The sequence below is a fragment of the Musca domestica genome, unplaced genomic scaffold (assembly GCF_030504385.1).
Source record: "Musca domestica strain aabys unplaced genomic scaffold, Musca_domestica.polishedcontigs.V.1.1 32, whole genome shotgun sequence".
NCBI classification, from domain to species: Eukaryota; Metazoa; Arthropoda; class Insecta; order Diptera; family Muscidae; genus Musca; species Musca domestica.
In genome coordinates this window covers 8570811-8586562 of record NW_026712311.1, presented here as the reverse complement: position 1 = coordinate 8586562, position 15752 = coordinate 8570811, and the positions used below count along the sequence as shown (strand labels likewise).

Genomic DNA, 15752 nt, shown 5'->3' with positions numbered 1-15752 from the left:
GGAAAAGAGAACGGTATTGAAATGAGCCACAAATTTTTGTCCGTTTCCTAGTTTTTTTTTCAGGGGATATTCTGACCAGAAATTCTTTAAAAACAGCGGGTCATAAAATAACTTATATACCAAAGAGGCGATTGCCAGTCAATAGAAAATCGAAAAAAGGAAACTGTTACTTATCTGTCATTTCCTCTAATTATATATGTAATCCAATTGAAAATTAGATTCAAAAGAAAATGTATCTGACTCACTTAAGACGTGGCTAAAGGTCTAATTAATAGTTTTCATATTAATCGCCTTCTGTGAACCCCCCTTAATGTCATTAGATCCCATATGTTAAGGTAAATAAATTTTCAACTTCAATGATTAAGAGTTATACATAATTAAGTACATACAAACATATGTGGAAATATCATTATTATCCTTATTATCCATTGGCTATTGCAGTGTGTGCGTGTGTGAGTGGCTGTGTTTGTGTGTGTATGCATAGGTATGCGTGTGTTATTGTTATTATTATATTTGTTTCTGTTATTGCGGCTTCGGCATTAATTCATATAATTATTGTATGCATACACTTGGCTCAATGTGAGTGTGTGTGTGCGCGCATATTTGTGCGTGTGTGTGTGCATACCATAATTATGGTCTACACTTTCACTTTGATTACCATCTACGGGGCATTGTTTGCCGTAAATATAATAAAAATTAAGGTAAATATTTAGCTAGTAATAAAAGAATCGCACAAATCACGATACGAACACAAAAGGCCAAGGAGTTTGGTGGCAAATGGTTAAATTATCCTGAGGGGAGGGTGTGCAATAAAATATTTATAATGTATTAACAAATCATATGGTGCAATAAACGCATAATGCAATAATTCATTGGATTTTATTGGTTCAATTTGTCCTTAAGCGGAAATAGCGGCACTTGGTCATTGCGATTTGTTTTATTAATTCTCACCACCAGCATTTCCTTTTCGTTTTTTACCAATAATCTAATAAAGATAATACCTGTTGAGCCATAGAACCCACCGAGTGTTTCATTACAGCATATGACCTTTGTAAATCCCTTGTTTTATTATCTGTCTCTTTTAAGTCTTTCTGAGAAAATATTTATCACTTCCCGTGGCCAATATTGCAGATATACGACGCTTAATTAGATTTGTTTGTGGCTTGCAGTTGCTCTTAGTAACGTGGCCAATAAAGATAAACCCGCATTTGTTGGACAACTCAACAGAGCACCCTTAGACTAAAGGTCACCACAGGTGTGTTTGCTAGAAAAGGATGTGTGGTTGTTGTGTTGTGTTGCTCAGCGCGTGTTAGTTTAAGGCTAGAAGGTGTGCCAAACAAAGACCATACAAAAAAACTATGGCTTAAACCAACGGGAGTGACAATAATAATAGTCGGAACAAGATAAGGTGGCCACCTACCTGTTTGCACAAGCAACCTCACAACGTAATGTACTTCAAATACACATACATACACTCAAACCAACATATTCATTTGTCAGTAACTTCTCCTCAAGGATCCATATAAAAACATCTATTGATTGAAGTCGGAAAATGGCATTACAATGCAAAAACATCTATGTTTTGTTGAAAATCGGTAAATGATTAGAAAAGTCAGGTCAACAAAATGTTTTATTTTTATTCCAGATCAAATTCGAAATAAGTAGAAAGGGATACAAAAATTGATTTGAACATGAAAAACAATATTTCCAGAATTGAAAGACGTAGAGAAAAACACATATGTGATATGATGTGGGCCATTAATAGTCTTGCCCACTTGGATTTGTGTGGACCTAAACAATTTCAGAGCAATTGTTGCTACATTTTTTTACCCTGCACCATACATAGTATGGAGGGTATATTTAGTTAGTCATTCCATTTGTAACTCATCGAAATAATAATTTAGACCTAACAAAGCATACATATTCTTGATTAGCGTAGAATTGTTAGATGATTTAACCCTGTCCGTCCGTCCATCTGTTGTAATCACGCTAGAGTCAAAAAGAATTAAGATAAGAAGCTAAAATTTTGCACAGATTTGTCTTTTGTCTGCAGTTTGAAGATGGGCAATATTGGTCCACGAAATCGTATCCCTATATAACGGTACCGCTGATATTCGGTTTTTAATGATTTTAACCACAGTTTCATGGAAATTGCCTGAAATTCTGTACAAGGAGTATGTTCGTGACTACTTTACCCCTTGAAATTGTCTATATAGGTCTACGATATCGTATATCCCCCATATAAGATTTCCTTCCGATATTCGGTATTTTGATGATTTTAGCCACATTCTTTAATGAAATTGTCTGAAATTCTACACAAGGAGTTTTCTGTGTGTACTTTACCCCCTGAAAGAGAATTGTCTATATAGGTCCACGATTTCGTATAGCCCCCATACAACGGTACCCACCGATATTCGGTATTTTGACAATTTTAGGGTTGCTATTTACCGGAATTGTTTCAAATTTCGTATTTAAAGTTCGTAATGGTTACTAGAGACTACGACGGAAAATTGTCTATGTAGGTTTTACGACACCTCCCTTTATTCGCTATTTTGATGATAATATCCTACAGCTGATTACCAAAATGACGTCCACATCTTCGTATAGCCCCCATGTAACGGGTTCCCTTTGAGCGGTATTTTTGGACGGATTTTTTTTTTTTGTTTTTTTTTTTTTTTTTTTTTTTTGGACAATTTTTAAGTTTCTTCAAAATGATTTAGGGTATTAAATGTTCTTCAAGGCCGAACTTAGCTGTTTTTTTTATTTGTTTATAACTATGCAATATTTGAGGTTTTATAAACCTTGACTCTTCATGAGGGTAGTACCGGAATGTGTAGGCTAATATTAACTATTTTCAGGCCCAAATCTAAATTTATTACAAATATTACTATGTACGAAACTTCCAACCAATCGAGCACTTTGTTCGTTTATATGTCACTAAAAATTGTTCAAAATGTGTACTTTTTCCCAGAGGGTTCAGGAAGAGAGGGCCCATGTATATATTATCTTTGCGCTAGATAAATGAATGATTAAGATGCGCCAAAATCGGAGACATGTTTCACATTTGGTTATTGTTATGTTTATAATTCATTATTATGCCCTCAGCCATATGGCTAGAGAGAGGGTATATATCGTTTGATACGGACAACAGTATACGGCCTCTTCGAAATAACGGTTTTGGGCCCTAGATCTTCTTGGACCATAACCGTTTCAGGATATTTGGAGTCAATCTAGCGATGTCCGTCTGTCTGTCTGGCTGGTTCGCACGATAACTCTCGAAGAGAGTATCCGATTTGGTCCAAACTTGATATATCGCAATATTATTATCAAACTTAGATTTAGTTCGGAGATGGGCAATATCGGTCCACTACCTTCCCCACAAAAGGTCGAAATTTTCAAAAAAAAAGGATTTACTGAACGGAGAGATAAAGGATAATCCGATTTTGCTTCAAGTTTGCAAATCCTAATATTTGCATCAGTCAGGTGAGAAAATGGACAATGTCGGTCCACTCCATCAAGTACCTCCCCCACAAAGGGTCAACATTATGAATAATTATAACTCTTATAACATGTGATGTAATAGTCCGATTGTTTCAAATTACACACATCACAATATTTTTATTATCCCACTCCTTCTGGAACCTCTTCCACAAATGGTCAACATTTTGAATACCTATGACGCTCATAAGACGCAAAATTAACATCCGATTCTATTCAAATTTGGTGCATCTCAACATTTTTATCAACACAAGATCTGTCATAAAGATGGCAGAGATCGGACCATTCCCTTTGGCAACTATCCCACAAAGGTCAACATTTTTAAGAACCAAAACGATTTTAAAATCTGAAATAAGTATCCGGTTCTCTTCATATTTCCTACATCCCATTAATTCTACTAACACAACATCTGCTGTGAAGATGATCCACTCTGTCCACTTCTTGTGGTACCTCCCCCAAAAATGGTCAAATTTTTGAATACCCCCGAAGTTCATAAAACGCGAAATAAACATCCGATTCCATTCAGACTTGGTACATCTCAATATTTCCATCAACACAAGATCTGTCATAAATATGGTAGAGATCGGACCATTTCTTCGGGTACCTTGGTTCGGTTCATTTTTAATGGAATCTTTCCGATATGCCAACTTTTACCAAAGAATTATAATTCGCAACAGTTAGTCAGTCCTGTTGACGGACAAACGGGCCTAGCTGAACCCTTTCTAAATGTCCTGAAAAGTATTTCGTCTAAAATGGCATGTGGTATAAAACAGATATTTCGATGAGATCAAATCGAATGATATCTACGGTAGGAAGGCAATATCATAGTGTGGAGTTTGGTATTGCAGAAAAATAATTACGACTGGACAATACCTTCGATATTCCAAAAATTAGAAATTAAACTACCCACGAAGAACATACCATTTTAAATTACAGCTGATTTCATTTTAATCTAGGAACAAAAACTTTAAAATACCGAAAATCAGGATGTATCCTTTTATGATGGGGGTTATAAGAAAAGTTGGACCTGTATTAAATAATGCTTGCGAAAATCTGCCCAGACCGAACGCTAAATATCAAATTACAGCTGATTGAGTTGGAATCGGCTCCAAAATCTCAAAAATATCTTAAAGCAGCAGGTGCCATTGTATGGAGGCCTATTTCATTTTCAATACCAAATATCCTAGAAATATTATCTAAGCCTGTGCAAAATTTCACAGCTCTATCTTTTATACAACGAGCTCTATCATGAATTCAACGAATTGACATAGAATTTTACGCTGATCATGAATATATACTTTATGGGATCTAGGAATAATATTTCGAGATCCTGCGAACGGAATAGAAAATTTAATATACCCGCAGCCGTAATATGCACTCTGTAACAACAATATTTAAAGAAATATATCAAATACAGCTCAGAAATACATTTGCTAAATTTTATCGACATGGGTTCAGATTTGGATATAGCTCCCATATATATCTTTGTCCGATTTATTTTGGTTGTGCACCAAACGTCTAATATTTGCCCAAATGGGATGAAATTTGGCAATTACGACCAAATTGAGTCTAGAATATAGTATGTCAAATTTGGTGAAGATCGGTTCAGATATAGCTATAGCTCCCATATATACTGTTCATCCGATTTGTCATATTTGTTACCCAAAGCCGTAATATGCACTCTGTAACAACGATATTCAGGGAAATATATCAAATACAGCTCAGAAATATCTTTGCCAAATTTTATCGAGATCGGTTCCGATTTGGATATAGCTCCCATATATTTTTTTATCCGATTTCAAATTAATTGTGTACCAAATGGGTAATACAAGTCCGAATTTAAAAGATACAAATGCTTCGGCATATTTAGTCCTTTGAACTTTAAATTATAATTATAATCATAGCGTGTATGATAGAATTCTCCCATAAAAACTTTTAATTGTTATGCGGAGCTCTTCTAAATTAGCAAAGTGGTGTAGGGTATCATAAAGTCGGCCCTGCCCGACTTATGATTTTCTTTACTGGTTTTTAATTATATTATTTTATAATTTATATTTAATATATTGAAACAACTGTGATGGTAACGTAATATGAGAATCCTAACCAATTATGAAAATATTCTGCACTTATTCTACATGAATAATTAATTGTGCGACTAAAAGCTCCTGATGACACTCGGGTTAATATGAGCTATTTTCATCTCCACAATCCCACTTTTCTTGGCCATTCCAGATTGGAAGTTATTTGAATAATACATACGGCTAATCTATACCAGAAAGTATACCAGATTTCAAGTAAATTACAACTAATGTTAAAGCCCATATTTTCTTAAAATAAGCCCCACAAAAATTCTCTATTTTTTAAGGATGACACACAAAATTGCACCCAGTAATGCCATCAAATATTTCTCCCATTACAAAATACACGAACCTAATGCTAGCCATAAACAACATATATTTTAATATTCACTTTTGCCCGCATCTTGTTTGTTATCCTCACCATCAAACATTTCCAGGTGTTCAACATTGAAAGCAGAAAAAAGAACCAACCAAATCTTTCAGAGTAACAAAAAATCGAAGATCCCTCACCTTTAATGCAATAGCCAAAGGATGTGCCCACAAGCGAGACACAAAAAAATACAAAAAACACGAACGAACAGAAACTATACGGAACTAAGTTCAGGTTACTGACACACTTAAACGTGAAAGGCGACAACAAGAAGACAACATTCTTGTTGCAACAAAGCTGGTACTCGGCTAATGTAACACCTTAGACAACTACAACAACAACAAGAAAAAAGGAAGTAAGTAAAGTTTTTTTACATGAACACGTCTCTAAGTAACAACTAACACTGCACACGCACACACCTTTACCTAAACTAAGAGACATGGAGTGGAGTTTCGTTTCGTTCCCTTCTTTTTTTCTGGTCTTTTGCCCAGACACGTTCCCTGGAAGAATACAAACATAATGAAATAACATCATTGCATGCTTAGCTCCTGGAGTTATCCGGTAACTTCCTTTTAGTTTTCCTGTTTTTGTTACTTTCTTCTTGCAATTTGCCTGCACCCCTCCTTCTTCCTTGTTTTTTCCTGCTGTGGCGAATAATAAAAATTTGAGCTGCTTTAGCCAGAATTACATCCCAGCAGCAAATGTAAGAAAAGGGGAAACGGAATTGAGGTAATGAGTTGCGTTCGTCGTCTTTTAAAAAAGTAGTGGAGATATGTTTGTTTTCCTCCTTTTTTTCTTCTTCTGTCTCTCATATCCTTGGATTTGTAAGGAAATTTGATCCCAGAGACATAGGATGGGTGGGAGAGAGAGAAGCAGCTCAAACTTTGTATGGCTTCAAAATACATTACACGAAATAGAAATGCATTAAGGACCTTTGAATAGTGTAGAAGTAAATTGAAAAACACTTCTCATATGCAATGTCCTTTAGAGGGTTTTTTTCTCTTTTGGACAGGCCATCATATCTTGCTACAAAAAGGGCTCTTTAAGTAAGGAGACAATTTGTAAGAAACAAGTTACCCTTCTTTGTCCAATTCTTCATTTCTTTCATTATCAAGGTGTTAAGTATTCGGCATTCGGAAGTGCGAATGAATGGATAATGTTGCTTTAAGGTTGGACACATGTAAGTACTTTGGGGAACATTTTGGAGAAATAAGAAGTGAGATGGCGAATATACCTAATTTTCGATAAAGTATAGTAACTACAGGGTGGGATGAAAAATATGAAAACAATTTCGGACTGCTGTCATTTCTAAGCCACTCAACCGACAACTGTTAAAATTATTCCAGTGACAACTCATTATATTGTTTACTAGGGTACAAAAACATTTTGTTGAGAACTTTCCAGAAAAAAGTTGTTCGTGATGGAATTCAAGCGTGATAGTGTGATTTCTTTATATTTGGCTTTAAATTCACAAGTGGCTATCGTTAGAGCACTCCAGCATTTAAATGTAAATAAATCTTTTGTGTCTCGCACCATTGCTCGTTACCGTGATACTGGTAGCGTAGTCCGACGTCATGGAAGTGGACGGAAGAAAACAGCAACATCAGCAGAAATGGTTCGAAAAGTGAAGAAGCGACTTGATCGAAACCCGCGTGGCAGTGGCTCGTGGCCTGAACATATCGCAATATTCCATTCGGCAAATATTGAAAAATGAGCTCAGGGTAAAGCCATTGAAATTCCAAAAAGTGGAAGAACTTACACCGCAACGGAATGAAAATAGACTCAAAAGAGCTAAAGAGTTGCTTCGCTTAGCCGAAAGTGGTGAACTGCCGAATTTGGTTTTCTCCGATGAGAAAACACACTCGTTGTCCAGCAGTTTGTAAACAAACAAAATGATCGTGTTTACTTGCCAAAGAGGTCAGCTGAAAATGTGCACCTTCGGTTGGCCACCAAAACTCAAGCGTCGGCCATGGTGATGGTGTGGGCCACCATAACAGCCGATGTTCGCTCTCCGCTCATATTATTCGAAAGTGGCATCAGAATAAATGCCGAATATTATCGCGAAAATATTCTGGACGGTGTATTAAAGCCTTGGACATGCAAAATGTTTGGCCGCAGACCTCGAACATTCCAACAGGACTCAGCACCATCGCACTCAGCACACGTCACCCAAGAATGGTTACAAAATGAGGTTCCTTGCTTAATTTCCAGCGCACAATGGCCACCAAAATCCCCGGATACCAATCCATGTGACTATTATGTCTGGAGTATTTTGGAAAGCATGGTTGGCACTAAAAATACCAAAGTGTCGGTCACCTCAAGCAAGCGCTTCGCCGGGAATGGGCCAAAATACCGCAGAGCAACATTCGGGCAGCGTGTGACGGTTTCATTGGCCGTTTGAAGGCCATAATCGTGTCAAAGGTGACCATTTCGAACACATCTAAAATAATTGTGAAGGTATTTCCGACATTTTTTGATTTCATTTAATAAAATTTAAAAAAATAAATGTTAAAGTTATGGCGATAGACTTTGACATGTCTACATATTTCTAGAACACATCTATAACCTCCATTGAAACTTAAGGTTTAAGAACTGGTTTTCCATTAAGCGAAATTTCTATACAACAAAATATTTTCAATATTTATTCACATTTTACACCCAAATACCGGTAATTTGATAAATTTTACCTCAACACAAGCCGTATCTACAAATCTAGCATTAGGCCTGTGTTGATAAGCCCTTTATCTCTATGTTTCTCAATTTTTCCAAGACTAATATAAGTGCTTGGATAATAGCAATAAAAATACTTCGTCTCCGTTTTGGGAAAAGTGTTCAGTGTTATAGAAATATGCGGAGTATTTGAAGTTATCCTAGTTATAGTATACATAGGCTGTACGAACATTCAAGTAGGACCATATATTATAGGGCAGGTGGAGAAAGAATTGACAAGGTCCTAGTCTCAGAAGCACTTGAGTTTTTAGACAGATCTGACGGACTTAACGATATTATACTGTGGCTAAGGATGCTCTGAATTGCAGCTTGAAGACAGGCTTTTAGAGGAAGGGTTGTTGTATGTTGATAGTGAGCTTCGTTTCTACCTATCTTAGCTATGATTTCAATTAAAACGAATTTAATTTAAATATCTTTCATACTTCTTCTCTGAGCTTGAGAAAAATTTCCGTATTTTAATAAGCGTTAGGCAAATATGGAAGTATACGGAGTATTTAAAGTTATCTTAGTCTCAGTATATGCTTTAGGAACTATCAGGAATTATTCAATACGATCATAGCAGGTGAAGATAGAATTGACCAGGCCCTGGTCTCAGGGGCATTGGAGTTCTTAGACAGATCTTAACAATTTTAGGGCTGAGGACCTTTTTATATTTTTATATCCTCCTCCATAGTATATTAAGTTTTTTACTTCATTTGTAACACCTCGAAATATACATTGTAGATCCCACAAAGTATATATATTCTTAATCAGCATAAAATTCCATGTCTATTTAGTGATGTCCGTTCATCCGTCTGTCTGTTCGTCTGTGAAAATCACTTTAGAATCCGAACGGATTGAAGCAGGTTGATAACATTAAATTCAAATATGGGTTTGGTCCACATTTAGGTATAGCCACCATATAACTATGCCTCCCCATTTAAATGATTTTAGCGACATTATTCACCAGAATGTCAGACCCAACAAAGTATATATATTCTTGGTCAGCGTAAAATTCTAAGTCGATTTAGCGATGTCCGTCTGTCTGTCTGTGCGTATGTCTGTTGTAATCACGCTATTTTTCGAACGAATTGAGAGAGAAGGCTTACATTTTGCACATATGTTTATTTTTCAAGTAGGAAGGTTAAGTTGGTAAATGGGCCATGTAGGTCAACGTTTTCATATAGCCCCATATAACGGTACCTTCCGATATTCAGTATTTTGATGATTTTAGCGACATTATTCACCAGAATTGTTTCAAACTTGGTACTTGAAGTTCGTAATTGTTCGGAATTGTTTCAAATTTGGTATTTGAAGTTCGAAATGGACACTAAAACCTAAGACAGAAAATTATCTGTGCAGGTCCACGTCTCGTATAGACCCCAAATAACGGTACCTCCCTATATTCAGTATTTTGCTGATTTTAACGACATTATTGACCGGAATTGTTTCAAATTTGGTACTTGTAGTTCGTAATGGATTCTACAGCCTAAGACAGAAAATTATCTGTGCATATCCACGTCTTCTTATAGCCCCCATATAACGGTATCTCCCAATATTCGGTATTTTGATAATTTTAGCGTCATTATTCACCGGAATTGTTTCACATTACGTATTTAGAGTTCGTAATGGAAACTACAGTCTGTGACAGAAAATTGTCTATGTAGATCCAGGTCTGCGTATAGGCCCCATATATCAGCACATCCTTTTATTCGGTATTTTGACGAGTTTAGGTACAATACCCACCGAAATTGTTTAAGATTTCGTATTTGAAGTTTGTAATGGATGCTATACCCTAAGACAGAATATTGTCTATGCTGGTCCAGGTCTTCGCACAGCTCCGATATAACGGTACCTCCCTTTATACGATATTTTGATGATTTTATCTACATTATTCAACGTTTATTTCAAGTTTCGAATTTGAATATGGTAATGGCTTCTGACAAACAATGCCTATGTAGGTCCACGTCGTATAGACCCCAATATAGCGGCTATAATCGGTATTTTTAAAATTTTAACAGAATATTTTAAGGGTTTTATTTTTTTTTTTAATTTCCAAATATCGTTCCAAATGGTGGAGGGTATTCAAAGTTCGGACCGGCCGAACTTACTGCTATTTAACTTGTTTTCTTTTGAAAATTTTTAAATTCGTTCCAAGTGGAAATTTTATGCAATACTAATTGTAAATAGCGAGTAGCTATATTGTTGAAGAACAAGCTGAAATCACTTAGGAAAATGCCAATTCTCTGCACATTGACCTGGAAACAAATTCAGTTTCCCGATTTCTACGTTGGCATATCTTCCGCATAACCTCAAAAGGGCTGTTTTATAAAAATTAAAAAACAAATTTTAGTTGAGACGCCTTTTATACGTTTTTCTTTAAGGTATGTCAAATTTATGATAACTAAGATGTGATATGCTCGGGAGCAAAATTCGAAAAACACATTTAGTTTAAGTAAACACGGATTGAACAACCATAGTAAAGTTAGATGCTGAATTGAAACCTTGGGCATTAAAAAAAATATATTACATTTTTAAGTCGTTCTTTGAAACATTGGAGCATTTTCTCTTTTATTTTCATTTGCAAATATCAGATTTCTATTCTGAGGGTACGACTCCATACCCGACCTTCATCAGATCATGGTTAATGAAATAAAACAGTCAAGTAATTGTTTTAAGGCAATTGATTTTCTAATATAATTAATGCTCCGAATTAAATTCAATAAAATGTGGTCTAGACCGCACAACAGGCCTATACCAACTTTAGTGTATATCCAGGAGATGTAGCGATTTCTTCACCGCTTTTTTAACCTAACTTAACCTAAGTATTTCCTTCATAGCCTGTTCATATGTATGTTAAAAAGGAACGGCGTTTTAAAATCTTAAAAGGTAAAACACATTCTTGTTCAATGTATATCCAGGATTTGGAATAATACACATAACTTTATTTTTCAAATACCTTAAATGCTCCCTCATTTCAAAATTGTTCCTTTATTTTCTATATAAATTTTTTTTAACATAAAACTAAATTTTTTGTAATATTTTCCCAAATATACAAATAATTCCAATTCTTCTTTACAAAGTTCTCTTACAAGTATGCAAAAACTTACAGTAACATTATGACGAGGACGACGACGATGTCCTTAACAATTTATGACGGCATCCAATATCCAAAAAACAAAAAACTGGAATCAAGGAAAATTTGTTGTAATCCACTCAATTAGAGTAAAAAGTTTTGCACTCAAACTGAATATAGTTCATTCGCTGTCATACAATGTCTAAATTTATTGCAGTTCTACAAAACACGATGCACAGTTATGCATTTTTATTTTTATTTCCGATCATAAAATGCATCTATCGAAAGCAGCATCCTTTGTCTGCCAAATGATAGTCAATTATAGTTGTTTTTTTTTTAATATTAGTTTCGATTGCTGTAATGTTCTATTGAAATGATTTTACTCCAAGTTTTTTTTGTCGTTTTTTTTTTTCCAATAGTTTAGGATTCCATTTTTTATGGCTGCACTTTTATTTCGTGACTTTTTTAGAACTTGCACTTTGGTTTTATGGTCACAATCGAAAGGAATCTATTCTGTTTTCAAAATATCCTGTGGATGGCGGCATTTGCCTTTTGGCTCCTCTTTGGTAATATTAGGAATTTTTTCTACTTTTTTTGTTTTTTTTTTTTTAATACCCACAAACGTACGAATATCCTTCCTTGTGTGTGCAGGATAAAGCTATCCAAGGTAATAAATATTTTTATGGACTTTTTATGAAGTTATTTGTTTGTTGTTTCTTTTTTCTCGATGAAATAACTTATTTATGCTGTTTTAGATTTTGAACACGCGCCACACTAACACATTAATACACAAAGCACACACACACTAGCACACACGCACATTTAAACTATAAATAATCTCTGGCATTTATGTTTTACGTTACAAAGTCGTAGTTGAATGTAAATAGCTGTTTAATAACCTTTGATGATATTCATGGATTTATTTTTTTGTAAGTTTTATTTTTTTTCTAATGATTATTTAAACTTTTTTTCCATAATTTATTCATTTCCACTTTTTTTTGATATAATTTTTTTTTTTTGTTATTTCAAATAATTTCCCATCTAAGATATGACTTCGGTTCCTTATTCCTGTTTTCTTCCTCTACTTGGTTTTTTTTTTTGGGGGGCAAACACGTGTTAACTCGTTTAGCGTAAACTGAAAACTAAACTTCACACATTCACGCACTTTCGTACAAAGCTCTGGCCGCATTGAACGGTGCCAAGAAAACACAAATTTACGACAGCGCCAGTTTCCTTCGAAATCCTACTCAGCAGCACCAAACACATTCACATCCATCGAAGAGAGCAATAAATGTGTCGAACGATTGAATTTCAAACGAGAGCACAAAAGAGTCCTTCTTCCGAAATTGCCAAAAAAAAAAGTAAGCCAGCAATGACACAACACGCAAGAGGAAGGATATAGCCCAAATTCACCTCCAGCCAGCTAGCGAGTGAGTGACTGACTGAACGCCAGTGCTAGTATCACCATTCGTTGTTGAGTCTCAACTCTCTGTCTCTCAGTTTTTAGGTTAAACTACTGCCAAAGTTCAAAATCTCTTGTCTGTCGTTCACGTAACATTGCGACCATTCGTGGCGAAACGTGTCCGTCCGGTCTATGGCAACGTTTTTATTGCATCAATGGCACCACAATGACTGATACAAGAACAGTATCCTTCCGCTGGCATAAAGCACGTGTTGTATCCTAGCGCTAAGTTTATTTGTTTGATGTTTCCACACTTTGGTAGTGGTGACTTTCTTTGTGTTGCTGGTGATGGGTGAATGTATGGAAGTTGCTGCAACATGTTTCTGAAACATATTCCTTTGTCAACATGTGTTTGAATTAAGTAGTTTGTTTTCAAACATTTGGGAGTATGTGGTGTCCGTTGGAATTGCAATTTTCGAATTTCGAAAAAAGGAAACTTGTGCTGAATTGTGCTAGGTTTGTTCTCAATTGTGCCGAAATTTCTTTTTCGAAATTCAAAAAAAAATTCTGAGATATTCGAAAAAAGATTTTTTTTCGAAAAAATCTGAGAGAATTGCAATTTTCGAATTTCGAAAAAATTAAAGTTGCGCTGAGTCGTACTCGGTTTGTGCCCATTTGTGCCGTTAAAATTTTTTCGATATCTCTTACCAATTTCGAAAAAACGATAATTTCGAAAGTATGTCAGAATTGCAATTTTCGAATTTCGAAAAATTAAAGTTGTGCTGGGTCGCGCTTGATTTGTGCTAACTTGTGCCGTTTATTTTTTCTCAATATTTTCAACCGTTTTCAAGATATGGTAATTTCGAAAAAAAAACAGTATTTTTCAGAAAAATTGCTGTAATTTTTGTAAAAATTCAAATATCGAGATGCTGTAAATTGAGCAATTTTCGAAATTGGTAAGAGATATCGAAAAAATTTTAACGGCACAAATGGGCACAAACCGAGTACGACTCAGCACAACTTTAATTTTTTCGAAATTCGAAAATTGCAATTCTCTCAGATTTTTTTCAAAAAAAATCTTTTTTCAAATATCTCAGAATTTTTTTCGAATTTCAATTGAGCACAAACCTAGTACAATTCAGCACAACTTTCCTTTTTTCGAAATTCGAAAATTGCAATTCCAACGGACACCACATTTTGGGAGTTCGATAATCTGATTCAGGTAACAATCTGTTTGGCATAAAAGGATTGACAAAAGGGAATTAAGGCTAGTTTACACGTCATTGTAAGGCCAGGAATCCCAAAAAAGTTGAAAACTTAAAAGAAACCATATATCCGTATAAAATATATAATTCACAAAAATATTTAATATCTTTATACCCTACAACACTATGTGTTGGGGGTATTATAAGTTTGATTGGGCCAAAAATTATGTAACCCCTAGAAATATTGGTTTCCAACATAGGAAAATATATATGGATCTTCCTATCTCGCCGAGATGAGTCGATCTAGCCATGTATGTCCGTCCGTCCGTCTGTCCATGTTAATTTGTAATCACTATACAGGTCGTAATTATGGCCCGATCTTCACAAAATTTAGAATGGAGGTGGGTCTAGGGCCAGAATAGAACGCAATTTCTTTTGGATATGATCGTATAATATTTAGTGATTGAAATGGACCAAAAACTGAAAAATTTTCTGATCACACAATTGAAACCAATCGACACAGAAATTTGCATGAGAAGAGAGTTAAGGACAGGTAAGAAGTTTAGAATTTTTTATGACCATTGGATTATATTTAGCAGTAAAATGGACCACAACAACTAACAGCACGACGGAGTGCGTAAATATTGGACAAAAGGTCCTAGTCAAAAAAAAAAAAAAAAAAACTAATGGTAATATCTGGGCAGTGCTCTATGACATCATTTCAAAAGCGAAATCTTCCCAAATGGACAGAAGAGAGCTTCTAACATATTGTAGTGTTGTAGGGTATCACATGGTCGGCCCCGCAATTTAAAGAATATCTGAAGCTTATTTCGCTTTTATGAGTGCTTTGTTACTCAAAATTTTGTGATGCCAGAAGGAGTAGTCCGGTATTTACCATCTTCACAACAGATCTTGTGTTAGTAGAAATCTTGCAGTATGTGAAGTTTCGCTTATTTCGCCTTTTATGGATAATATGAGTATTCAAAATTCAGACCTGTTGTTGGTGAGGAGAAAATAAATATATCCCATCTTCGCACCAGATATTTTATAAATAAAATGTTGGGTTGTGTGAAATTTGAAGAAAATGGGGTACTTATTTTTCATTTCATGATTAATTATTCAAAACTTTGACGCGTTATGTGAGAGGTACAAGAAGGAGTGGTTCGATGTATTTCATCTTTAAACCAGATCTTGTGTTGGTAGAAACATTGAGATTTGCGAAATTAACAAGAGAATCGGTCTTTGTTTTACATTTTATTAGAATTATGATTATTCAAAATGTTTACCCTTTGTGGGGGAGGTACTTTACGGAGTTGACCGATATTATTCATATTCAAGCCTGACATAGCACTAACAACAATATTTGGATTTACAAAGTAATTTATGCACCATTATGTGAGGGATAAAAACAAAA

General features: G+C 35.1%; 1 protein-coding gene across 2 annotated transcripts in view; it reads right to left on the bottom strand.

The window, feature by feature from the left end:
- LOC101889341 (ADAMTS-like protein 1) overlaps window positions 1-13506 on the bottom strand; it is an 82577-nt gene extending 69071 nt beyond the window's left edge. Inside the window, exon 1 of one of the 2 annotated variants that reach the window (XM_059125211.1) lies at window positions 11766-13506. In XM_059125211.1, coding sequence (XP_058981194.1) covers window positions 11766-11773 — 8 coding nt within the window. In that variant the 5' untranslated portion in view covers window positions 11774-13506. The remainder of the gene's footprint in view (window positions 1-11765) is intronic. The other variant, XM_011298195.3, reaches the window with a different exon arrangement.
- Window positions 13507-15752: the final 2246 nt, after the last annotated feature.